We start from the raw sequence: 27,937 nt of genomic DNA, 5'->3' as shown, positions 1-27,937 counted from the left end.
GGCTGCATTCCTGGCAATTGCAATTGTGGAGCTGCATTCCTGGCAATGGTGAGTGAATTACTAGCAATGGTGGCTGCATTCCTGGCAATGGTGGCTGCATTCCTGGCAATGGTGGGTGAAATTCCTGGCAATGGTGGGTGAAATTCCTGGCAATGGTGGCTGCATTCCTGGCAATGGTGGGTGAAATTCCTGGCAATGGTGGGTGAAATTCCTGGCAATGGTGGCTGCATTCCTAGCAATGGTGGCAGCATTCCCGGCAATGGTGAGTGAATCCCTGGCAATGGTGGGTGCATTCCTGGCAATGGTGGGTGCATTCCTATCAATGGTGGGTGCATTCCTGGCAATGGTGCCTGCATTCCTGGCAATGGTGGCTGCATTCCCGGCAAGGGTGAGTGAATTGCTGGCAATGGTGGCTGCATTCCCGGCAATGGTGGCTGCATTCCCGGCAATGGTGGCTGCATTCCCGGCAATGGGGAGTGAATCCCTGGCAATGGCAGGTGAATCCCTGGCAATGGTGGGTGCATTCCTGGCAATGGTGGGTGCATTCCTGGCAATGGTGGCTGCATTCCCGGCAATGGTGGCTGCATTCCCGGCAATGGTGAGTGAATTGCTGGCAATGGTGGCTGCATTCCCGGCAATGGTGGCTGCATTCCCGGCAATGGTGGCTGCATTCCCGGCAATGGTGGCTGCATTCCCCGTTAATGGTGAGTGAATTGCTGGCAATGGTGGCTGCATTCCCGGCAATGGTGGCTGCATTCCCGGCAATGGTGGCTGCATTCCCGGCAATGGTGAGTGAATTGCTGGCAATGGTGGCTGCATTCCCGGCAATGGTGGCTGCATTCCCGGCAATGGTGGCTGCATTCCCGGCAATGGTGGCTGCATTCCCGGCAATGGGGAGTGAATCCCTGGCAATGGCGGGTGAATCCCTGGCAATGGTGGCTGCATTCCTGGCAATGGTGGGTGCATTCCTGGCAATGGTGGCTGCATTCCCGGCAATGGTGGCTGCATTCCCGGCAATGGTGGCTGCATTCCCGGCAATGGGGAGTGAATCCCTGGCAATGGCGGGTGAATCCCTGGCAATGGTGGCTGCATTCCTGGCAATGGTGGGTGCATTCCTGGCAATGGTGGCTGCATTCCCGGCAATGGTGGCTGCATTCCCGGCAATGGTGGCTGCATTCCCGGCAATGGTGGCTGCATTCCCGGCAATGGTGGCTGCATTCCCGGCAATGGTGGCTGCATTCCCGGCAAGGGTGAGTGAATTCTCTGGCAATGGTGGCTGCATTCCTGGCAATGGTGGCTGCATTCCCGGCAATGGTGAGTGAATCCCTGGCAATGGCGGGTGAATCCCTGGCAATGGTGGCTGCATTCCTGGCAATGGTGGCTGCATTCCTGGCAATGGTGGGTGCATTCCCGGCAATGGTGGATGCATTCCTGGCAATGGTGGCGGCATTCCCGGCAATGGTGGCTGCATTCCCGGCAATAGTGAGTGAATCCCTGGCAATGGCGGGTGAATCCCTGGCAATGGTGGCTGAATTCCCGGCAATGGTGGCAGCATTCCCTGCAATGGTGAGTGAATTCCTGGCAATGGTGGGTGAATTCCCTGGCAATGGTGGGTGAATTCCCTGGCAATGGTGGGTGAATTCCCTGGCAATGGTGGGTGCATCCCTGGCAATGGTGGCCACTGCATTCCTAGCAATGGTGAGCGCTGCATTCCTAGCAATTGTGGGTCTGCAGATAGACACTGATCCTTGTTTTGCTTCACAGTTCTTTATTTAAAATTTTAAGTTTTTTTTTCCTGAAGTTTTCTTAAAGTGAAGGTGCGTGTTATACGTCAATAAATATGGTGTATCCAAATAATACACTTGAGCTCATCTATTCACCACACACAGCCACAAAGGCAAGAGAATTCTTGTGGGGAAGTGTATTATTGCTCGGATGGACACACTTAGACCGAATTTTAATGGTTCAAAGAATGTCAGGCAAAATGGTCGGCCCTCGCGCATGTTCACTTCATCAAATCTGGCCCTCTTTGAAAAAAGTTTGGACATCCCTGCTGTACACCATATGAAAGGTCCATCTCCATTCCTCAATATAACGTCATGTTCCCAACAAATGAGGAGGAGATGCTGTACACCATATGAAAGGTCCATCTCCATTCCTCAATATAACATCATGTTCCCAACAAATGAGGAGGAGATACTGTACACCATATGAAAGGTCCATCTCCATTCCTCAATATAAGGTCATGTACCCAACAAATGAGGAGGAGATACTGTACACCATATGAAAGGTCCATCTCCATTCCTCAATATAAGGTCATGTACCCAACAAATGAGGAGGAGATACTGTACACCATATGAAAGGTCCATCTCCATTCCTCAATATAACGTCATGTTCCCAACAAATGAGGAGGAGATACTGTACACCATATGAAAGGTCCATCTCCATTCCTCAATGTGACGTCATGTTCCCAACAAATGAGGAGGAGATACTGTACATCATATGAAAGGTCCATCTCCATTCCTCAATATAAAGTCATGTTCCCAACAAATGAGGAGGAGATACTGTACACCATATGAAAGGTCCATCTCCATTCCTCAATATAACGTCATGTTCCCAACAAATGAGGAGGAGATACTGTACACCATATGAAAGGTCCATCTCCATTCCTCAACATAACGTCACGTTCCTAACAAATGAGGAGGAGATACTGTACATCATATGAAAGGTCCATCTCCATTCCTCAATATAATGTCATGTTCCCAACAAATGAGGTGGAGATACTGTACATCATATGAAAGGTCCATCTCCATTCCTCAATATAAAGTCATGTTCCCAACAAATGAGGAGGAGATACTGTACACCATATGAAAGGTCCATCTCCATTCCTCAATATAATGTCATGTTCCCAACAAATGAGGAGGAGATACTGTACACCATATGAAAGGTTCATCTTTGTTCCCTAACAAAACATTATCTTACCAACAAATGAGGAGGAGATACTGTACACAATTTTTTTTAGATAAGTGTTCATGCTGGAGTCCATATATGATCTACAAATTCTTTATAGTTTAAAATACAGGCAAATTCAGGCAATCCAATGTAGTAACAAACCACGCATTTTGGCTAATGAAGCCTCAGTTATAGCTATTTAATCTTAAAGATTTTTCAGATCATATATGGACTCGGTGTGAAGACTTTTTTGGTTGATTTTGGAGGGAGAACAGGAGCCCAGCTGTGAGATCGGCATTTCCACTTATTCCACCGACGGGGAGGAGGAGTTAAAACTCCACTTATTTGTGAACTACTAACATTTCTTACTTCTTTTGTTTTGCCCAACAGATGGATGTGATGTCAGAAATTCCTCGGAGAGACGTCTTCTATTATCTGCTGATTGTAAGTCAGAAGATAATGTCATCACACAGGATCCTCCAGGAGGAAATCCAAATACACAAAATATACATCACAGACCTTCCTGTCCGGAGACATCAATGGATCCCTCTGATCAGGGGGAATCTTCTCATCAATCACATACTATGATTGGAAATATCCATGTAACGTCTCACATGGAGTGTAAGAATCCTTATTCATGTTCAGAGTGTGGAAAATGTTTCACTCAGAAAGCAAACCTTGTGCAACACCAGAGAATTCACACGGGTGAGCGTCCTTATTCATGTTTAGAGTGTGGGAAATCTTTCACTCAGAAAGGAAACCTTGTGCAACACCAGAGAATTCACACAGGTGAGCGTCCCTATTTGTGTCCAGAGTGCGGGAAATCTTTCACCCAGAAAGGAGACCTTGATAAACACCTGAGAATTCACACTGTTGCACGTCCTTATTCATGTTTAGAGTGCGGGAAATCTTTCACTGAGAAACAGGTACTTCTTAGACATCAGAGAATTCACACAGGTGAACGTCCCTATTCGTGTTCAGAGTGCAAAAAATCTTTCACACTGAGAGGAAACCTGGTTGAACACCTGAGAATTCACACAGGTGAACGTCCTTACACATGTTCAGAGTGCGGGAAATCTTTTGCACTAAAAGGAAACCTAGTTGAACACCTGAGAATTCACACGGGTGAGCATCCTTATTCATGTTCAGAGTGTGGGAAATCTTTCACACGAAAAGGAAACCTAGTTGAACACCTGAGAATTCACATGGAAAAATAAAGCATGAACGTGGGGGAGGGTTGCCAGAGAATGTAGTGTGGATGGTGGAGGAGATCTGTCAGAGAATTTAGTGTGGATGGTGAAGGAGATCTGTAGGAGAATGTAGTGTAGATGATCGGAGAAGAGCTGTCAGAATGTAATGTGGATGGTGGAGGAGATCTGTCAGAGAATGTAGTGTGGATGGTGGAGGAGAGCTGTCGGAGAATGTAGTGTGGATGGTGGAGGAGAGCTGTCGGAGAATGTAGTGTGGATGGTGGGAGGAGATCTGTCGGAGAATGTAGTGTGGATGGTGGGAGGAGATCTGTCGGAGAATGTAGTGTGGATGGTGGGAGGAGATCTGTCGGAGAATGTAGTGTGGATTGTGGGGGGGAGAGCATTCGGAGAATGTAGTGTGGATGGTGGAGGAGAGCTGTCGGAGAATGTAGTGTGGATGTGTTTTCAGGCAACACATCCACACCCTAGCAGATGGCCCTCCTGTTTTCCCAAGTTCTTTTCAGTGCTTCCCAGTATTGTCTCCATGACCTCCATTGTTCTTCCAGCTCCAACGTGCCTCAATCGTTCGCAGTGTCGTCAGTCATTCCAGCCTTGTGATCCCTGTGTACTCTAGCCTTTGATCCCTTAGCTGTCTTCTTTGGTTAGTCATAGGATTGCAACCTGGTTAACGCCTGCAGCCTAACATTTCTACCTTTAGGAGTTCTGTTGATGGCCGGGTGGTAACTTAGACTCTGCATCTTGGCCCTTCTCAGGGCCCTCAGCATCACGAATGAAGCAGGCACACTGAGGAAAGGAATATCTCTACCAGGGCTTGGTTATTATTGAAGGATCAATGTGTGCGCTGGGGTCTTTTCTGCATTGCAGTATAAAACCCCAGAAGAGATTGGATCTAATAAGAGCTGCATATTCTTTCCTAGTTCATTCATTCCTGGAAATTGAGTCCTCCAGCACTGTAGGTGAAAAGTATAATATGTAATATAAAGAAAAATAATTGTACAGTGATGTCGAATGTGTAAATATACTATGAAGGTGCATGATCGATTATTAAATAAACTGGTAATCATTTTAAAACATTGTCAAAACTTCTTATATGTAAGCACCTCCTGCCCCTGGTTGTTGGCTTTTGAATCCCCAAAAAGAAGGAAGTGGAGAGACAAAGAGAAAGTTTTACCCACATGTCCCATCCATGCAGCTAAATCTTGGAACAGAAGAGACTATTATATACTTATATACTACTAGGGAAGGACTAAAGTGCAGAGTAGATAGGCTGACTCTGAGTTCCATTGCCACATCACAGTTCCTGCTGGTGAGAAGTTCCATTCCAGGCTGGTTGGACAACAGTTGGAGGATACAGTATGTGCGCAATTCCACCAGGACTCCTATTGGGTCTTTTACTTGTTTGAACATTGGATGTATGTACCGTTATTCATCTCTTCTTTTATAAAGCTTGTATTACTTCTATGCTGGTGTAAATCTATATGCTTATGGTTAATGTTATATCAAAGATTCAGCTCCCATGGACTTTAATGTGGTTCAAATTCGAGATCCAAAGTTCAGTAACATTTGTTGAACCTGCAATGACTAACACCCAGGCACGTTCAGCTCACCCATGTATGGTAAAACAAAAGGGTGAAAAACAAAGTAAAAATGATGCACAAATTTATAAAGCACACACACACACACACACATATATATATATTTACAGGCATGTGCATAGTCAGACAGCAGAGAGTAGCAGATCCCTACTTCATCATCTCTTTGATTTATGACATTATCATTATATTTATGACATTGTTGGCAGACATACCATTTGGGGGCTATATCATACTGGAGGATATATCTTCATTTTTACCCATGCTCATTTGACTACCTGTAATGGATGTCATGTCGGTCTGGTGAACCAATCACGGGGTAGGGTCAGAGTCATCACTGAGACACGCCTCAGACCTCAAAACAGTCACACACTATTATTATACATTTATATAGCTCTGACATATACCACAGTGCTGTACAGAGAACACTGAGCCAGTCACATCAGTCTCCACCAAAAGGAACTTACTCTAATGTCCCCCCCCCACAGTCACACACTATTATTATTATACATTTATATAGCTCTGACATATACCACAGTGCTGTACAGAGAGCAGAAAGAGAGTCTTTCAGGATTAAGTGGCGAACAGACTTTGCCGCATTACTAAGGAGGAACAGAAACTTGCTGTCATGAAAGAAGATTTCAGGAAAAAGAAATCACACAGTAAGTCTGGAAGCAGTAAGAGGGAAGTCTCCAAACTGAAGTCTCTGGAGGAGGCATTGAAAAAGTAGAAGTTGGTTGCCTCTCTAAAGCAAAGCAGTGGTGTGTTCAGGGGGAAGTATGAGAATGAGGAGAGATTCCAACAGATGGATAGTTGGATAGTTCCTGTGCTAGCAGATGGTGGGTGCCACAACAACGGTGACAGTATGGATGGGGGGTAAGAATGTGGCTTCACATGGTGGCCCCAGTACTACTCCTGTCTCAGGATCTGTTGCACCTGAGTCAGTATCTGCCCCCCTCCCTTCCCAGCAGCCTGGGTCATCTGAGGAGGAGGTTGAGGAAAATGGCGGATTGCTGCAGGCCATTACAGAAATGGAATCTCCATTGAGTGGCACCGAGTCATCAGATGAAGATCTCGGTAAAGGAGTGCTTGCTGAAAATCTCTCTTAGCGTGTGAATGACTTTCCTGAGATTGCTCTACGTTATTCTGTCTGTACGTGCCCTCCAGCTGCAGTATATCTGTGTGAGCCGGTCCAGAAGCGGTTAACCACTTCCCACCCAGCTAATAGCAGAATGACGGGTGGGCGGTGGTTCCGTTATCCTGACTGGATGCCATATGACGTCTTTTAGGATAACAGCCAGCACACGCCCGCGGGGACGCGCATTGCACAGATCGGGGGTGAGGCGTGTCAGTCTGACGCACCGCAACCCCGACCTCGGTGATCAGCCGTGTCCGATCACAGTGCAAACAGGAAAAGCTGTATATCTGCTTTTCTTCACTCATATCTGACAGGCGTGAGTAGAGGAGAGCCGATCGGTGGCTCTCCTGACAGTGAGGGGGGTCTGCGTTGATTGATTGTCAGCGCAGACCCCCCCGCGGATGCCCACACTGGACCACCAGGGATGCCCACAATGGATGGCCACCAGGTAGAACTGCACAATTAATCATGGAGACTCGTTATCGAGATTCTCCGCCCGCCGCGATCGCAATCCCGGATTCTGACAATTCTGACCATTAAACAAATTGTCTGTATTGTCAGCTGAAAAGGGTACACCGTGCAGCGATCGAGGTTGTCGCCAGGAAGCTGGCATCACTATTGTGGCCGTGGCGTGAGGTTACCTGTTACGGAGCAGAGGGGAAGCCGTGGGAGCCAGCGTGAAATGCTAATGGCGGGGGATTCCGGAACTGACATCCGCAAAGAATGTGATTGGTCAGTATGTTTCTTCTTCCCGGGGACAGCGCACCATCACAAGCGTGACTGCAGCACTGACACCCCTTTCACACCAGGGCATTTTGCAGGCGCTATAGCGTTAGAAATAGTGCCTGCAATCCGCCCTAAAGAAGCTGCACCATTGTGTGTAGTGTGAAAGCCCCGAGGGCTTTCACACTACAGCGGTGCGCTGGCAGGACGTCAGAAAAAAGTCCTGCCAGCAGCTTCTTTGGAGCGGTGTGTTTACCTCTCCTCCACCGCTGCTCCCCATTGAAATCACTGGGGCAGCGCTGTAATACCGCCGGCAAAACGTTGCTATTGTGGCGTATTGCCGGCGGTTTTAACCCTTTCGCGGCCGCTAGCGGGGGTAAAAGCGGCCGCTAGCGGCCGGAATGCGCCGCAAATTTTTACCGCCGACGCAATGGGCGGTGTGGTGTGAAAGGGGTCTGAGTGACACTGGCCAAATGTGAGATGCTGTACGGCTTTTTTTAAAAAAAATTTAAGAATCAGTAAATGTTTATTCTCTCCAAATCAGTCACTCTCTCTTTCCATCAATCACTCAAATTCAATCATTCTCTCTCTCAATCAATCTCTCAGTCTCAATCAATCAATCTCTCTCAATCAATCGCTCTCCCTCTATCAATCTCTCTCAATCATTGCTCTCAATTAATCGCTCTCCCTCTATCAATCTCTCTCAATCATTGCTCTCAAGCAATCACTCTCAATTATTTGCTCTCAATCAATCGCTCTCTCTCAATCAATCGCTCTCAATCAATCGCTCTCTCTCTATCAATCATGCTCAATCAATCGATCTCCCGCTATCAATCTCTCTCAATCTATCGCTCTCAATCAATCTCTCTAAATCAATCGCTATCACTCAATCTCTCTCAATCAATCGCTCTCTCTCAGTCAATTGCTCTCAACCAATCGCTATCACTCAATCTCTCAAGCAATCTCTCTCAATCACTCTCAATCAATCGCTCTCTCTCAGTCGATTTCTCGCACTCAATCAATCTCTCTCAATCAATCACTATCACTCAATCTCTCTCTCTTTATCAATCTCTCTCTATCAATCGCTCTCAATCAATCAATATCAATCAATCGCTCTCTCAATCAATCTCTCTTTCTCCTAAAAAAAACAACAACTTGATTCTCATTTTGCCCAGAATCGTGCAGCTCTACCACCAGGTATGCCACCCTGGACCACCAGGGATGCCAATCAGTGCCCAGACAGATGCCAATTGGCAATGCATGCCAGTGCCATCAGTGATGCCTATCAGTGTCACCCATAAGTACCCATCAGTGCAGCCTTACAGTGCCGATTTATCAGTGCCACCTATGAGTGCCCAACACTTGGGGCAATTGGCATCTGTCTATCAATGCGCATTAGTGCTGCATATCAGTGCCACCTCATCAGCGCCCATCAGCAAAGGAGAAAAATTACTAATTTTATAACAGAAAGAAACCAAGAAAAACTTTTTTTTCTGTCTTTTTTTTATTTGTTTAGCAAACAAAAAAACAAAAACCGCAGAGGTGATCAAATACCACCAAAAGAAAACTCTATTTGTGGGGAAAAAAATGATCAAAATCTTGTTTGGGTGCAGTATGTAGCACGACCGCACAATTGTCATTTAAAAAGTAACAGCGCTGAAAGCCAAAAATTGCCCTGGGCAGGAAGGGGGGTAAGTGGCAGTGCCCGGTATTGAAGTGGGTAAAGGGACAGGAACATGTGGTGGTTTTTTTTGGGTTACAATCACCTTAGAGTGACACAGAGTAGCCACAGATCCAGAGTCCTCCCACCCCCACCCAAAGCAGTCATATATATATTATATGTTACTAAATAGCAATTACAGGTTTACTTTAATCTCTGTAGCATTGGAGATACACTATATAGTAGGACACAATACTCACATTGTTCAGCAGCTACTGATCTCGCCTCTACTAAGTGGAAGAAAGGAAGTGGTGTCACACCAAGGCAAGAATTCACACAGACAGGAAGTGGTGTCACACAGACAGGAAGTGGTGTCACACATAGGTAGGAAGTCACACAGACAGGAAATCACACCACATGCAGTCAGAAAGTTTCAGGTTGTGAAGTAGAAAAAATACATTGTTTTATCTCCAGCAGACGGTACATATACATATAGAGGATATAAAAATGTGACTCTGATATTATTTTACCTTTACCACATTTCCTGTGACAGAAAACAGAACCCATTCCACCGTCACTTCTGTCACCAATGTAAAACAAAATGGAGGATTCAGTCATAGAAGAGCTGAGGAGAGCCGGACACCTCACAGCCATCACCTCAGAGTTCCCGCTTCACACCTCCTCCACTGCCATTGGCTGCACTCCCTCCACACCAACCAATCACAGAGAGGGATCACAGTCACTGGGCAGATTCTGCTCTCCACAGAAACACACCTCAGATCTGTCCACTGTGACTGGCTGCACTCAGTCCACAATAACCAATCACAGTGTGGGATCAGAGTTACCACAGAGAGACTGGCCTCCGACCAGAGCATAGTCACACACTATTATTATTATTATTATACATTTATATATGTCTGACATATACCGCAGTGCTGTACAGAGAACACTGAGCCAATCACATTAGCCTCTGTATCAGAGGAGCTTACACTCTAATATCCCCTCCACAGTCACATCAGTCTGTACCAGAGAAGCTTACACTCTAATGTCCCCTCCACAGTCACATCAGTCTGTACCAGAGAAGCTTACACTCTAATGTCCCCTCCACAGTCACATCAGCCTCTGTATCGGAGGAGCTTACACTCTAATGTCCCCTCCACTGTCACATCAGCCTCTGTACCAGAGGAGCTTACACTCTAATGTCCCCTCCCCACCGTCACATCAGCCTCTGTATCGGAGGAGCTTACACTCTAATGTCCCCTCCCCCACAGTCACATCAGTCTCTGTATCAGAGGAGCTTACACTCTAATGTCCCCTCCCCCACAGTCACATCAGTCTCTGTATCAGAGGAGCTTACACTCTAATGTCCCCTCCCCCACAGTCACATCAGTCTCTGTATCAGAGGAGCTTACACTCTAATGTCCCCTCCCCCACACTCACATCAGTCTCTGTATCAGAGGAGCTTACACTCTAATGTCCCCTCCCCCCTACCGTCACACACTATTATTATTATTATACATTTATATATCATGGTGGGATGCCTCTCGGCAGGAGGTGGCAGCAGCTGGAAAAAAAGAGTGCAGACTCTGATGTAAGGGAGAACTCTGGGGACCCCAACATAAAGGGAGAACTCTGGGGACCCTGATTTTGGCTGCTTTCACACTGAGGCTCTTTACAGGCGCTATATCGCTAAAAATACTCCAGTACAAAAGCCCGAGGGATTTCACACTGGGGCGGTGCGCTTGCAGGACGGTAAAAAAAGTCCTGCAAGCCGCAATTTGCAGCACTGTAGGAGCGGTGTATACATTTCTCCTAATAGCACCCCTGCCCATTGAAATCAATGGGCAGAGCCGCCGGCAAAGCGGGCGGTTTTAACCCTTTTGCGGCCACTAGCCGGGGTTAAAAGTGCCCCGCTAGCGGCTGAATAGTGACGCTAAAATGACGGCAAAGCACCGCTAAAAATAGCGGTGCTTTACCACCAACATCCCCAACGCCCCAGTGTGAAAGCAGCCTTAACCGCTTGCCAACCGCCGATATACGTCGGCAGAAGGGCTCATAACATGTAACTAGCGTACCTGTATGTTGCCCTATAAGAGGCGGTCTGCGGGTGCATGCACCAAGCTCTGTGAGTCGGGTCGCGTGTCCCGCGGACTCTTTCGCCGCGGGGATACCCACAATCGCCTCACGGAGAAGAAGAAAGGGGAGATGCCGATGTAAACAAGCATCTCCCTTTTCTGCCTAGTGACAGTGTCACTGCTCCCTGTGATCAGGAGCGGTGATCAGTGACGTGTCACACGTAGCCACACACCCCCTCAGTTAGAAAAACTCCTCAGGGCACACTTAACCCCCACACTGCCCCCTAGTGGTTAACCCCTTCACTGCCAGTGTCATTTACACAGGAATCAGTGCATTTGTATATTGCTGATCGCTGTATAAATGACAGTTGTCCCAAAAATGTCCGATGTGTCCGCCATAATGTCGCAGTCACGATAAAAATCTACTAGTAAAAAAATATATATATATTAATAAAAATACCATAAAACTATCCCCTATTTTGTAAACACTATATCTTTTGCGCAGACCAAGACCACGCAATTGTCAGATAAAGTGACGCAGTGCCGAATCGCAAAAAGTGCTCTGGTCAGGAAGGGGGTAAATTCTTCCGGGGCTGAAGTGGTTAAGAAGGGAGAACACTGAGAACTCTGATGTATGGAGAGAACTCTGATGTAAGGGGGGAATACTGCGTTCTCTGGTGTAAAGGGGAACTCTGATGTAAGGGGTGCTCTGAGAACCCTAATTTACCTTAGTGTACTCACTCAGAGGCAGGAGAGAGAAGGGGGGAGACTTCAGTCACAGACAGGGATGGATGGTGAGCTCACTCACCCCTTGGCAGTCAGAACCTCTCATCCAGATGTATCTGAGGCTGCTGGACTTCAAATTTCCCATCCCCACTTTTCTTTTCTGAGGCACAGCCCTGGAGAATGGAGTGTGGGCAGACACAGAGGGGTAGGGGCAGGGAGAAGAGGAGTAGATCGAGCCCTCTCTCCTCTCCTGTCTGTATGTGGAGGGTGGATTGTTAGTGGTGGCTTTGGGCAGCATGAAAGAGAGTGTAACAGACACTCTCAGCTTAGACAATTGCAGCCAGCAACCCTGCTGGGAAGACATAGTCCGGTCTGAATAATGTTGACAGCGTGAAACCCGGACACATGATTCCAAACCTTAACTGTCCGGTTGAATCCTGGACAGGTGGCAACCCTGGGGGGGGCATCAGTATCCTCAGAGGCAATAACTGTAGCGAGGTGGCAACATCCAGGATCAGTCCAATCTATAGTGTAGTGTACAGAAACCGGGGGGGAATGATCTTTACTGCCGGATGATAGAATGTACAGTATATTTAAAGGGGTTGTAAAGGTTTGTTTTTTTATTTTCTAAATAGGTTCCTTTAAGCTAGTGCATTGTTGGTTCACTTACCCTTTCCTTCCATTTCCCTTCTAAATGTTTTTTTTTCTTTGTTTTCTTTGTCTGAATTTCTCACGTCCTGTTTCTCCTCAGTAAACTTCACACCATCATCCGAGCGGTGTTTAGTCAGCCAGAACAGCTTACTGAGGAGGAACAGGAAGTGAGAAATTCAGACAAAGAAAACAAAGAAAAAAACATTTAGAAGGGAAATCTAAGGAAAAGGTAAGTGAACCAACAATAGCTTAAAGAAACCTATTTATAAAATAATAAACAAACCTTTACAACCCCTTTAAAGTGGTTGTAAACCCTTACAACACACGTTTTAGCTACAGATAAGCCTATAATAATACAAAGCAGGGACACTGATCTATGCCTTCCTCTAGCTCAAGCACCTCCCACAGTTTAATAAAACCCCAGCTAGGCACACATTTAACCCTTTGACCCCCCCTGAATTTAACCCCTTTCTCTGCCAGTATCATTAGTACAGTGACAGTGGATATTTTTAGCACTGATCACTGTATTAGTGTCACTGGTCCCCAAAAAAAGTGCCAGTGTCCCAACTGTCCGCCGCAATATCACAGTCCCCCGCTATGTCGCTGATCGCCGCCATTACTAAAACAATATCCCATAGTTTGTAGTCGCTATAACTTTTACGCAAACCAATCAATATATGCTTTTTTGGAATTTCTGTTACCGAAAATATGTAGCAGAATATTGATATTGGCCTAAATTGATTTATTTAATTAATTGAAAACAAATTAGAAAGAAAAAAAAGCTCTATTTGTGGGGGGGGGAAGGAACTTAATTTTTTTGTGGTTACAGCGTTGCACGACCACTCAATTGTCAGGTAAAATAATGCAGTGCCTTATCGCAAAAAATGGCCTGGTCGTCAGTGATCTGAGAAAATGACTGGCTGGACCAGTTCCCCTTCCTTTAACAAACATCCCTTAGTGCATTACGCTCTAGTTCTTTACACTGGAGATTACCACTTACTGTATATCTCTGAATTTATCTACGCATACCATTGCCACACCAACATACTATTGACAATAATTGCATTTACCTACTAAGGGATAATGACTCTGTATTGGATTTCGCTTTTTTCAAATAAGCACAGTGCCTGTTCTGCTCACTTAACATCTTCTAAATCACAGTAGAGCACTGTACTTACGACTATAACACTGTACCTATCAGATAACCTCACCTTATACCATTATAAGCGTACAACTGTTTACTCTTCGGTTCTTCTTATGTTAACTGTTGCATCTACTATTTGAGGCATTGTAACATTTTTTTGCTCTGTACCCTAACGTTTGATTTTAATGTTTATGTTATGCACTAAACTTCAATAAAATGTCTTTAAACAAAAAAAAAAAAAAAAAAAAAAATGGCCTGGTCAGGAGGGGGGGGTAAAACTTTCTGGAGGTCAAAAGTGATTAAGATGGTTACAGGTCCTGGTGGTTTCTATTTTTTCCTACCCCAGCAGTGTTATCTTATAATATTCACATACTGATAATAGACAGGACTCCCCCTTTAATGACATTACTGTCAAGGTGGAGATATTTTCCTATTTTATTACGTGGGACAAAAACGCAAATCAGAGTGGAACACAGAGACAGGAAATGCGTGATTATACAGACACAGGAAGTGATACCACAGATGGGGAGGAAGTGATGTCAGATGCAGGCAGGAAGTGATATATAGACAGGAAGTGATACACAGACAGGAAGTGAGCTACTAGAAAGAGAACATGACATGGGGGGGGGCTAACAAAGAAATTCTAGGGGAGAGGTGAGTCGGGAGGAAGTAAAGAGGAGACATCGCTGGAGCTGGCGACGGAGGAGGTAATAAGATCTTATATTATGTTTACACCCAGTAACCCCCCCCCCCCCCCTCGTCATGTCCGCCCTCCTCCTCCATAGTCACTGTTGCCAACCTCCCACAGAATTTTGTAGGGATGAGCTCCGTCGTGTTCGCATGCTCCACGTGCAGAGCCCGCCAGGAAGTCGGCGCAGCACTGCGCTAATCACAGGCAGTGAGACATTGCCCCGATGCGCGGCTGTAGAGATCGGGCAATGTCTCACTGCGCAGTGCTGTGCCGACTTCCTGGCGGGCTCTGCACGTGGAGTATGCAAACGTGCCGGAGCTCATCCTTACTGACAAGACATGAAAAATCTACGAACTGAGCATATTTTATTCTGACAGCCTGAAAGGTGACAGAACTCTATAACAAAGGCAATCGATATTTAAACCGTATAAACACACACACTGACAATACTCTTAACAAGTAATTTGCCCGATTTATACTTAAAAAGTTATCATATCATAACAAATTATTAGCCCATGATATCTACAGACTAGGGATGAGCTCAGGCGTGTTCACATGGAACACGTGCAGAGCCCGCCAGGAAGTCGGCACAGTGCTGCGCTAATCACAGGCAGTGAGACATTGCCCCGATGTGCGGCTGCAGAGATCGGGCAATGTCTCACTGCCTGTGATTAGCGCAGTGCTGCGCCCACTTCCTGGCGGGTTCTGCACGTGTTCCATGCGAACACGCCTGAGCTCATCCATACTACAGACCATTGTAAAAATCAATGATTTTGTACAAACTGTTAGTAAGTTTACTGACGGTTGTCAATCCTGCTCCATAGTTACTCTGATGTCTTTTATCTCTAGCAGATGCTGGATGGTGACTGTATCATTGTGTGTGTCAGGTTCCTATAAGGTGTCAGGATGTCACTGTCTATTTCTCCATGGAGGAGTGGGAGTATTTAGAAGGACACAAGGATCTCTACAAGGACGTCATGATGGACAATCAGCCGCCCCTCACATCACCGGGTAAGAGGAGACTTTATTGTAAAGGAGAGAGCAGTACGGAGGCTCCACCTAGATCCCCCATCATCTGATAAACACATAGAAACAATGTATTCAGTCAGTGTGTGTGTTTCCTACAGATGGATCCAGTAATGGGAACCCACCAGAGAGATGTCCCCGTCCTCTGTATTCCACACAGGAAGGTCACACCATCCCCCACCATCATCAGGTAGGTGGGACTGAGAAACTGGAATTCAGAGAGACTTCTAATCTATGAGAGGACAGTCTTCTTTGTAATCTCTTGTTCGTTTTTACAAATGTGTTCTTTTATATTTGGGGGTTTAGGGTGAAGAACTGAAAGACATTAAAGCCGAGGTTAAAGAGGAAGAAGAAGAAATGTTGATAAGTGGAGCTCAGCAGTCTATGAAGGAGGGAGGTCCTCTGTATTCCCGGGATTCCACACAGGAAGATCACACCATCCCTCGCCTTGATCAGGTAGATGGGAAGAACATAAAAGTGACTCTAGACTGTATGAGATTACACTCTTCTATTATCCTGTTGGTCTTCACATTTTACTGTTTTCTTTTCTTTCTGTTAGCACGGACAACAGATGTCTGTGAAAGTTGAGTTTAAAGAGGAAGAAAAGGTAATGACTGTGATGTGTTATCAGGAGTCTATGAAGGAAGTTGGGATGATGGTGACAACTAAAGAAGAGGAAACCTCTCTAGATATCAGCACAGGTGAGTAGTGAACACTAAATACAGAAACTGTTCAAAACTATAGGTTTATGAATGAGGATCTGTAGACCTTTACATTGACCAAATGAGGTCTACAAGGACGTCATGATGGACAATCAGCCGCCCCTCACATCACCGGGTAAGAGGAGACTTTATTGTAAAGGAGAGAGCAGTACGGAGGCTCCACCTAGATCCCCCATCATCTGATAAACACATAGAAACAATGTATTCAGTCAGTGTGTGTGTTTCCTACAGATGGATCCAGTAATGGGAACCCACCAGAGAGATGTCCCCGTCCTCTGTATTCCCGGGATTCCACACAGGAAGATCACACCATCCCCCACCATCATCAGGTAGGTGGGACTGAGCAACTAGAATGCAAACAGAATTGTAATCTATGAGAGGACATTCTTTTATGTAACGTCTTGTTGTTTTTTATGAATATATTCAATCATTTTTGGGGTTTAGGAAAAGGAACCAAATGATATCAAAGTTGAGATTAAAGAAGAAAAGGAAACGTTGGTGAGTGGAGCTCAGCAGTCTATGGGCGGATGTTGTCCTCTCTCTTCCCGGAATTCCACATGGGAAGGTCATACCATCCCTCACCATCATCAGGTAGGTGGACTTGTTGTATAGAACACAGAAATATTTCTATATTTTGTGAGCTGACATTCTTCTATGTAGTCTTGTTTTATTGCTTACTTCTACATCTGAAGTGCAGCCTTTTCTCCCCAAACCACCCACCCCCATTTCCAGTTGCTTCTTTGAGCACCCTTCGTTATTTAACCCCCGTGTTTATTGCCTTATTAAAATCATTTAAACCAGTAATACCAAAAATTCATCGATATGGATCTGAGAATATCAGTATTAAGACAGCGCTCTATATAGAGTCCAAGATATTTTCATAAATAATTATACTTAAACTCTAAAAAGAAAGTCCTTAATGTGCAGACAGGGTGATTGTAGTGATTTAATCAACGTTGCGAGGTGTTCACGGTGGTTATATCAAAGTGCTGTTGAAATCGCTTCCACCAAACAATGGGAGGACTTCACCGCATGCGATACATCCCCCATAGGGGGTTAAACTCACCAGACAATGTTGATAAAAACAGCCTTAGGCTCGGTTCACACAGGGGGCGACACGACTTGCCGCGCCGCGACCTCAGCGGCGACTTGCAAACGACTTCTGTATAGAAGTCAATGCAAGTCGCCCGAGGTCGCCCAAAAGTAGTACAGGAACCTTTTTTCTAAGTCGGAGCGACTCGAGTCGCTCCTCTTAGAATGGTTCCGTAGTACAGAACGGGGGCGACTTGTCAGGTCGCGGCGCGGCAAGTCGTGTCGCCCCCTGTGTGAACCGAGCCTTAAGGAGTAGTCACTCTTTAGGTATACCAAAATTCATACGTCCTCACTCAGGGATCCCGTTTTCAGCAATGCAATTGCAATCCACAGGTGCCCAGGAGTATCGCCAACAAAAAAAAAAGAACACTTCAGTGGGGGAGGGGAAAGGTGTTAACCCATTGTATGCTGACGTGAGGTAGGGCCATGAGGTACACTTTACCAATTCTTAGATGTGATGGCTGCATTTGTTTTTTTTTTTTAGGCTTTCTTTCTTCTATTTTCATCTGGTAATCTGGCCAGTTGGTCTTATACTCTTGGAATGTTAGAGGTCTGGGAGACCTGCATGCGCTTTGGGTTTCCTCTGTGTAGTCCACACAGTCTGGTCTGCTAATTCCCTGATAATCATGTGCTTTCCAAGAAACGAAACAAACCTTGTTAGTATCCTTAGGCAATATCTTGGACTCTATATAGAGCGCTGTTTTAATACTGATATTCTCAGATCCATATCGATGAATTTTTGGTATTACTGGTTTATAGAATTACTATACTTTTTAAATGGCTGCTACCGTATCGATTTGTCTGGTAGGACATAAAGACCTGACAGATTTTATTATTATCTTTTTGGTTCTATCGTTATCATATATGCAGAGATAGAGATATATATATATATATATATATATATATATAATTATTATTATTATTATTATTTATTTATTTTTTTTGTTTTGTTTTGTTTTTTTATATATAATTTTTAGATCTGTGGTATAGTCCTCATTTGGCGCTGAGTGGTGTATTATAGGCCGTTTTTTGAAATATACCTGGTGTTTAGATTTATTAAAATCATTATTCGTTTCTTTCTTCTATGGGTCTTAAGTCTAGTCATATGTATTATTATTATTATTAATAATAATAATAATAATAATAATAACGATTTATATAGCGCCAACAGTTTACGCAGCGCTTTACAATGTATAGGGGAGACAACACAATTACAGTACAATACAAAAGGTACAGGAGGGCCCGGCTCATAGAGCTTACAAAATAAATATGTAATCATGGGTCCTCTTCCTCCTTGTGTTCCTCCAATGGGGGGGTGCATACTAAGTAACGTAGTGCTGTTCTTTGCTCCTGTAAGTCCTGGCCGATGTAATAATGTGTCAATAAGGAACGAGTCCCGGGTTTCCTGGGCTCACAGGAAATGGGCAGTAGACTTGATTTATCTCTGCTTCGAGTCAATTACCCTTGCTGGTCTTGTCCCTCCCCCAGCCTGTGACTGGACAGTAATAGGAGAAGGAGCAGATTGATAAGCTCTCCTGTCTGCCACTCTGCTCTGCAGTACAGCTGATTGGCTCATTGTTCTGTTTCTCCCTCTCCCTGTCTGAGCTCTTATGTACGGGTATAAGAGCCTGATACCAGGTCACGTTCACGTACTTACACTGCTTATATTTATAAAAAAAATAAAAAATCAATAATGTATTTATGATTACAGAGCTGCTATCATTTGTGTCTTTTATGTCTGCCCGGAGTTCAGCTTTAATAGATGTTTTCTATTATTTTGGGGTGTAGGGTGAAGAACGGATTAATATAAAAGTTGAGATTAAAGAGGAAGAAGTAGAGACGTATGTGGGGGGTGATCAGCCATCCACGGAGGAGGTCGGGATGATTATGAAAAGTGAAGAAGAAATGTCTCTACCTATCAACACAAGTAAGTATCAGACACTATGGAAGACAGTTTGGTCTGTTATAGGAACTGAGACTGAGCTCTGAGAGTTTGAAAAGTTTACACTGTAAAGTGAATACATTCCAAACGCAGTCCCTGTTATTACAGTAAAGTCAAAGTTTCTCGGTGATAATGTCACTGGACACTATAAATGGTCAAGACTTTGCCCATACTGGTGGGAATACCCCCAGAATGGGTCTTCAGGGTTTGGGTTTCATAGAAAGACAAAACCAAAGAAAATTCCAAGCTCAACTCACCAACCAGTCTGCATACTAACGGAATTACCCTGTCCAACAGTATACAGTATCTCGCAAAAGTGAGTACACCCCTCACATTTTTGTAAATATTTTCTTCTATCTTTTCATGTGACAACACTGAAGAAATGAACAAGATCTATACACACACACCGTATCTCACAAAAGTTAGTCCCTCACATTTCTGTAAATCTTTTCTGCTATCTTGTCATGTGACAACACTGAAGAAGTGACACTTGTCTACAATGTAAAGTAGTGAGTGTGCAGCTTGTATAACAGTGTAAATTTGCTGTCCTCTCAAAATAACTCAATACACGGCCATTAATGTCTAAACCGCTGGCAACAAAAGTGAGTACACCCCTGAAAATGTCCAAATTGGACCCAACTGGCCATTTTCCCTCCCCGGTGTCATGTGACACGTTAGTGTTACAAGGTCTCAGGTCTGAATAGGGAGCAGGTGTGTTAAATTTGGTGTTATCGCTCTCACACTGGTCACAAAAAACTCAGGGCATCTGAAAAAAAGAATTGTTGCTCTACATAAAGATGGCCTAGGCCAGTGATGGCGAACCTTGGCACCCCAGATGTTTTGGAACTACATTTCCCATGATGCTCATGCACTCTGCAGTGTAGTGGAGCATCATGGGAAATGTAGTTTCAAAACATCTGGGGTGCCAAGGTTCGCCATCACTGGCCTAGGCTATAAGAAGATTGCCAAGACCCTGAAACTGAGCTGCAGCACGGTGGCCAAGACCATACAGAGGTTTAACAGGACAGGTTCCACTCAGAACAGGCCTCGCCATGGTCGACCAAAGATGTTGAGTGCACATGCTCAGCGTCATATCCAGAGGTTGTCTTTGGGAAATAGAGGTATGAGTGCTGCCAGCATTGGGGGGGGGGGGGGGGGAGGGCAGCCTGTCAGTGCTCAGACCATATGCTACACACTGCATAAAATTGGTCTGAATGACTGTCGTCCCAGAAGGAAGCCTCTTCTAAAGATGATGCACAAGGAAGTCCGCAAACAGTTTGCTGAAGACAATCAGACTAAGGACATGGATTACTGGAATCATGTCCTGTGGTCTGATGAGACCAAGATAAACTTATTTGGTTCAGATGGTGTGAAGCGTGTGTGGGGGCAACCAGGTGAGGAGTACAAAGACAAGTGTGTCTTGTCTACAGTCAAGCATGGTGGTGGGAGTGTCATGGTCTGGGGCTGCATGAGTGCTGCCGGCACTGGGGAGCTACAGATCATTGAGGGAACCATGAATGCCAACATGTACTGTGACATACTGAAGCAGAGCATGATCCCCTCCCGTCAGAGACTGGACCGCAGGGCAGTATTCCAACATGACCCCAAACACACCTCCAAGATGACCACTGCCTTGCTAAAGAAGCTGAGGGTAAAGGTGATGGACTGGCCAAGCATGTCTTCAGACCTAAACCCTACTGAGCAACTGTGGGGCATCCTCAAATGGAAGGTGGAGGAGCGAAAGGACTCTAACATCCACCAGCTCTGTGATGTCATCATGGAGGAGGGGAAGAGGACTCCAGTGGTAACCTGTGAAGCTCTGGTGAACTCCATGCCCAAGAGGGTTAAGGCAGTGCTGGAAAATAATGGTGGCCACACAAAATATTGACACTTTGTGCCAAATTTGGACATTTTCACTTAGGAGTGTACTCACATTTGTTGCCAGCGGTTTAGACATTAATGGCTGTGTGTTGAGTTATTTTGAGGGGACGGCAAATTTACACTGTTATACAAGCTGTACACTCACTACTTTACATTGTAGACAAGTGTCATTTCTTCAGTGTTGTCACATGAAAAAATAGAATAAAATTATTTACAAAAATTTGAGGGGTGTACTTACTTTTGTGAGATACTGTATGTTAAAAAGAGGGGTTTAGTTTGCACACATTTGCAAATGCATGCATAAGCTGCAAGGCCTCTTCATGTCACCCTGTATCACTTGCAGTCCTAACCTTCTAAATGTATGAGGGTCACCACACTGGAAGCACATGCATTCTAATGATTTTGTCTTTCATGCATTTGCCCTTCCATGTGCTCCAGCTGTGAAGGCCAGTTATAGGTGGGGGCAGAGGCCATCTATGGCTTTTCATAGGGATGGACTACGGCCCTGGACCTGAATAGCACCCTGTCACTAATAGGTCCATCTCCATTCCTCAATATAACGTCATGCTCCCAACAAATGAGGAGAAGATACTGTACACCATATGAAAGGTCCATCTCCATTCCTCAATATAACGTCATGTTCCCAACAAATGAGGAGGAGATACTCTACACCATATGAAAGGTCCATCTCCATTCCTCAATATAACGTCATGTTCCCAACAAATGAGGAGGAGATACTGTACACCATATGAAAGGTCCATCTCCATTCCCCAATATAACGTCATGTTCCCAACAAATGAGGAGGAGATACTGTACACCATATGAAAGGTCCATCTCCATTCCTCAATATAACGTCATGTTCCCAACAAATGGAGAAAATATGATGAAGCTTCTGCGCTAGAAACCCCTGAGGGTGTCCTGTTGGACGAAACACGTAGGGTCAGAGTCTCAGCGCTGAAAGCTCCATTTCTATTTCTCAACATAACACCATGTTACCACCAAAAGGGAATAAGATACTGTACACCATATGAAAGGTCCATCTCCATTTCTCAATATAACGTCATGTTCCCAACAAATGAGGAGGAGATACTGTACACCATATGAAAGGTCCATCTCCATTCCTCAATATAACGTCATGATCCCAATAAATGAGGAGGAAATACTGTACACCATATGAAAGGTCCATCTCCATTCCTCAATATAACGTCATGATCCCAACAAATGAGGAGGAGATATGGTACACCATATGAAAGGTCCATCTCCATTCCTCAATATAACGTCATGTTCCCAACAAATGAGGAGGAGATACTGTACACCATATGAAAGGTCCATCTCCATTCCTCAATATAACGTCATGTTCCCAACAAATGAGGAGGAGATACTGTACACCACATGAAAGGAGTTATGATTGTACTTACCGTATATACTCGAGTATAAGCCGAGATTTTCAGCCTCTTTTTTTGAGGCTGAAAGTGCCCCCCTCGGCTTATACTCGAGTCATCGCCGCCTGCCTGCCCGATCAGCGTGTCTAGCAGACAGACGGCGGCCATTCTAGTATTCAAAAGCCACGCCTCCCTGTCTGTGATAGGCGGAACACTCAATTTCCCAGCAGTCTGTGTTCCGCCTATCACGGACATCCTCTCATCCTCGTCCGTAGTATGAGAATGAGCGGATGTCTGTGATAGGCGGAACACTGACTGCTGGGAAATTGAGTGTTCCGCCTATCACAGACAGGGAGGCGCAGCTTTTGAACAGAGGAATGGCCGTCAAGGACGAGGAGAGCAGAGCATGGCACGGCACACAGAGGCTGCAGATCAGCACAGGTAGGCAGGGACGGACGGGACACCGAGACGGATGGGACACCGAGACGGACGGGACACCGAGACGGACGGGACACCGAGACGGACGGGACACCGAGACGGACGGGACACCGAGACGGACGGGACACAGCGACGGACGGGACACAGTGACGGACACGGGGACGGACGGGACACAGGGACAGACACAGGGATGGACGGGACACAGGGATGTCTCACCCTCGGCTTATACACGAGTCAATAAGTTTCCCAGTTTTTTTGTGGTAAATTGGGGGGATCGGCTTATATTCGGGTCGGCCTATACTCGAGTATATACGGTAGTTCATTGCCAGAGCTATGAGAAACTGTTGAGTTGTAGACCAACAAACCTGGATCCTGAATGTAAAGCGTGAAGAATAATTCTAAGAAAAATGTTTTTTTGTTTTCCAACAGACGGACACTATGTCTGGAATACCCCCGAGGGACGTCTTATTTTATCTCCTGATTGTAACGGCATTGCACAATATTCTACAGGAGTAAATCTTGTCCCTGAAAACATCCATAAGAGATCTTCTCATTTAGAAAGACCAACAGATCCCGGAGAACCTTCTGATCAGTCACATACTGCAACTCTTGACATCCATCTGAGATCTCACACTGTTGATAGATCAAAAGAGCCTTATTCATGTTCGGAGTGCGGGAAATGTTTTAATGAGAAAAAAGCATTTCTTAATCACTGTGAAAATCACACGGGCGAGCGTCCCTTTTCGTGTTCAGAGTGTGGAAAATGTTTCAAAGAGAAGAAAAACCTCCTTACCCACCAGAGGATTCACACGGGTGAACGTCCTTTTTCATGTTCAGAGTGTGGAAAATGTTTCATTCAAAAGGGACATCTTGTCAAGCACCAGAAATTTCACACGGGCGAGCGTCCCTATTCATGTCCAGAGTGCGGGAAATGTTTCACTGAGAAAGCAAACCTTCTTGTACACCAGAGAACTCACACAGGAGAACGTCCCTATTCATGTTCACATTGTGGGAAAGGTTTCATTCAAAGCAGTGACCTTCTTAAACACCAGATGATCCACTCAGGTGAGCGTCCTTATTCATGTTCAGAGTGCGGGAAATCTTTCATTAAGAAAGGAGAACTTTCTAAACACCAGAGAGTTCACACAGGAGAACGCCCTTTCTCGTGTTCAGATTGCGGGAAAGGTTTCATTCAAAACAGCGACCTTGTTAAACACCAGAGGATTCACACTGGTGAGCGTCCATATTCATGTTCAGAGTGCGGGAAAAGTTTTACAGTGAAACGAAGCCTACTTACACACCAGCGGATTCACTCAGGTGAGCATCGTTACTCATGTTCAGAGTGCGGGAAATGTTTCAATGAGAAAAAAGCATTTCTTAGTCACCACAAAAATCACACAGGTGAGCGTCCCTATTCGTGTTCAGAGTGTGGAAAATGTTTCAAAGAGAAAAGAAACCTTCTTACCCACCAGAAAATTCACACAGGTGAACGTCCTTTTTCATGTTCAGAATGTGGAAAATGTTTTATCCAGAAAAAACATCTCCTCGTCCACCAGAATTATCACACAGGTGACCGCCCATATTCATGTCCAGAGTGCGGGAAAGGTTTCACACAGAAAGCAAACCTCCTTGTACACCAGAGAAATCACACAGGCGATCGCCCCTACTCATGTTTGGAGTGTGGAAAATGTTTCATAAGCAGAAAAACACTCACTGCACACCAGATGATTCACTCAGGTGAGCGTCCTTATTCGTGTTCAGAGTGTGGGAAAAGTTTCACTGAGAAAGGAACCCTTCTTATACACCAGAGAACTCACACAGGCGATCGTCCCTACTCATGTCTGGAGTGTGGAAAATGTTTCATAAGCAAAAAAACACTCACTGCACACCAGATAATTCACTCAGGCGAGCGTCCTTATTCATGTTCAGAGTGCGGGAAATCTTTCGTTATGAAAGGAGAACTTTCGAAACACCAGAAAATTCATACAGGAGATCGTCCTTTTTTATGTTCCTATTGTGGGAAAGGTTTCATTCAAAACAGTGACCGTCTAAAACACCAGAGGATTCACACGGGTGAGCGTCCATATTCATGTTCAGAGTGCGGGAAAAGTTTTGCAGAGAAAGGAAGCCTTCTTAGACACCAGAGGAATCGCACGGGTGAGCGTCCTTACTCCTGTTCAGGAGTGCGGGAAATGTTTAATTCAGAGAGCAGTCCTTCTCAAACACCAGAGAATTCATGTGGGCTAACAGGACAGGGGGAGTCCCTCATAACAAATATGTAGACCCAGGACCTCCAGCCACTTAAGCCCCGGACCATTTGGCTGGCTAAAGACCAGAGCACTTTTTGCGATTTGGCACTGCGTCGCTTTAACTGACAATTGCGCGGTCGTGCGACGTGGCTCCCAAACAAAATTGATGTCCTTTTTTTCCCACAAATAGAGCTTTCTTTTGGTGGTATTTGATCACCCCTGCGGCTTTTATTTTTTGCGCTATAAACAAAAATAGAGCGACAATTTTGAAAAAAACGCTTTTTTTTTACTTTTTGCTATAATAAATATCCCCCAAAAAATATATAAAATAACAATTTTTTTTCTTCAGTTTAGGCCGATACGTATTCTTCTACATATTTTTGGTAAAAAAAAATCGCCATAAGCGTTTATTGATTGGGTTGCGCAAAAGTTATAGCATCTACAAAATATGGGATAGTTTTATGGCATTTTTATTAATCTTTTTTTTTTTTTTTTTTACTAGTAATGGCGGAGATCTGCGATTTTTATCATAACTGCGACATTATGGCGGACACTTCGGACAATTTTGACACATTTTTGGGACCATTGTCATTTTTACTGCAATTGGTGCTATAAAATTGCACTGATTACTGTAAAAAATGACACTGGCAGTGAAGTGATTAACCACTAGGGGCCTAGGGAAGGGTCTAAGTGTGTCCTGGTCAGTGATTCTAACTGTTAGGGGGCGTGGCTATGAATGACACTTCACTGATCATAGCTCCCGATCACAGGAAGCTATGATCAGTGACACTGTAACTAGGCAGAATGGGGAGATGCATCTCCCCGTTCTTCAGCTCCGTGAGACGATCGCGCGTATCCCCGCGGGCATAGAGTCCACGGGACCAGAGATCCTACTCACAGAGTTCCCAGCAGGGCTGCGTGCTCGCTGGCGGCGGCGCGCACGTGACCACATGGCGGAAAATTCAAAGGGACGTACCTGTACGCCCGTTTGCCCAGCCGTGCCATTCTGCCAACGTATATGTACATGCGGCGGTCAGCAAGCAGCTATAGATATAAGTATATCAGAGAACTTTTGTAACCCCATGAGCCTCAGATTATCTAGGACAGTGGTCTTCAAACTGTGGCCCACGGGCCAGATGCGGTCTTTTGCTCACCTTTATCCGGCCCTTGGGGCACCACTTCATCCACTGACACCAATGATGGGGCACTATTCCTCCCACTGACACCAACAATGAGACAATTCCTCCCACTGACACCAATGATGGGGCACTATTCCTCCCACTGATACAAATGATGGGGCACCATTCCCTTCAATGATACCAATGATGGGACACTATTTCTCCTACTGATACCAATGGCGGGGCACTATTCCTTCCACTTATTTCAATGATGATGCACTATTCCTTCCATTAACACAAATTATGGTGTGGAATAGTACCCCATTATTGATGGGGAGGAATAGTACCCCATTATTGGTATCAGTGGGAAGTAATACTTCCCTGTCATTGGTATCAGTATGAGGAGTAGTGCCCCATCATTGGTATCAGTATGAGGAGTAGTGCCCCATCATTGGTATCAGTATGAGGAATAGTGCCCCATCACTGGCATCAGTATGAGGAATAGTGCCCCATCACTGGCATCAATACGAGGAATAATGCCCTATCAATTGTATCAGTGGGAAGTAATAGTTCCTTGTCAATGGTATCAGTAGGAGGAGTAGTGCCCCATCATTGGGGTCAGTGGGAGGAATAGTGCCCCTCTTAATTGGTATCAGTGGGAGGAATAGTGCCCCATTATTGGTGTCCATGGGAGGAATAGACCACCTAAATTGGTGTCAGTGGGAGAAATAGTACCTGTGTGCCACAATGCATTAGAGGCATGGTACAAATACTAAAGCGTTTCAGGGTGGGATTTACAAGTTATGGTCCTCCCGTGATTCAGTTATAGTAATGTAGAAAACACACTTCCCTCAATGACATACCTGTGGTAATCCATGGGCAACACACAGGCAATTGTGAGAGCAGGTACACCACAAAGGTGAATAACACACCGGCAACTATAAAAACACAAGGGGCAATAATTGGGCAATCATGAACACACATGGGGCAATAATTGGGCAATCATGACAACACATGGGGCAATAATTGGCTAATCATGGCAACACATTGGGCAATCATGGCAACACATGGGGCAATAATTTGGCAATCATGACAATACATGTGGCAATAATTGGTCAATCATGACAACACATGGGGCAATAATTGGGGAATCGTGACAATACATGGGGCAATAATTTGGCAATCATAACAACACATGGGACAATATTTGTGCAATTATGACAACACATGGGGCAATAATTGGGTAATCATGACAACATATGGAGCAATAATTGGGCAATCATGACAATACAAGAACAGCCATACCAATAAACAAGCACCGAAGAAGAAATGGCTAAATATAATGAAAACAAATACAGGAACATCCGGTCAACCAGGACTTCTCTTTTATCAGTGGACTTCTTTGTTATTTTTGATTGCTTGCTGCAATTCATTGTTTTTTTTTTGTTTTTTTTTCAATAACTGAAAAAAATCTGCCTTTTATTGGTCCAGAGAATGTATGATTAATAAAGCATATCACAGTGG

General features: G+C 45.0%; 1 protein-coding gene and 1 long non-coding RNA gene across 3 annotated transcripts in view; both read left to right on the top strand.

Moving 5' to 3' along the window:
* LOC143955546 (uncharacterized) overlaps positions 1-27,937 on the top strand; it is a 48,478-nt gene extending 20,541 nt beyond the window's left edge. The window contains exons 4-9 of one of the 2 annotated variants that reach the window (XM_077465595.1): positions 15,896-16,045; positions 16,149-16,290; positions 16,543-16,640; positions 16,756-16,902; positions 19,192-19,330; positions 23,476-27,937. In XM_077465595.1, coding sequence (XP_077321721.1) covers positions 15,896-16,045; positions 16,149-16,290; positions 16,543-16,640; positions 16,756-16,902; positions 19,192-19,330; positions 23,476-25,328 — 2,529 coding nt within the window. In that variant the 3' untranslated portion in view covers positions 25,329-27,937. Of the gene's footprint in view, positions 1-3,578; positions 4,158-15,895; positions 16,046-16,148; positions 16,291-16,542; positions 16,641-16,755; positions 16,903-19,191; positions 19,331-23,475 lie in introns of both variants that reach the window. The other variant, XM_077465596.1, reaches the window with a different exon arrangement.
* On the top strand, positions 14,475-15,787 carry LOC143956133 (uncharacterized). Its single transcript, XR_013269832.1, has 3 exons — positions 14,475-14,579; positions 15,416-15,574; positions 15,691-15,787. It is a non-coding gene; the product is annotated as an uncharacterized LOC143956133 (long non-coding RNA).

Source organism: Lithobates pipiens, unplaced genomic scaffold (assembly GCF_037356315.1).
Source record: "Lithobates pipiens isolate NorthernLeopardFrog02 unplaced genomic scaffold, aLitPip1_a1.2 Scaffold_35, whole genome shotgun sequence".
Taxonomy (NCBI): Eukaryota; Metazoa; Chordata; class Amphibia; order Anura; family Ranidae; genus Lithobates; species Lithobates pipiens.
This window is presented reverse-complemented; position numbering and strand designations above follow the sequence as displayed.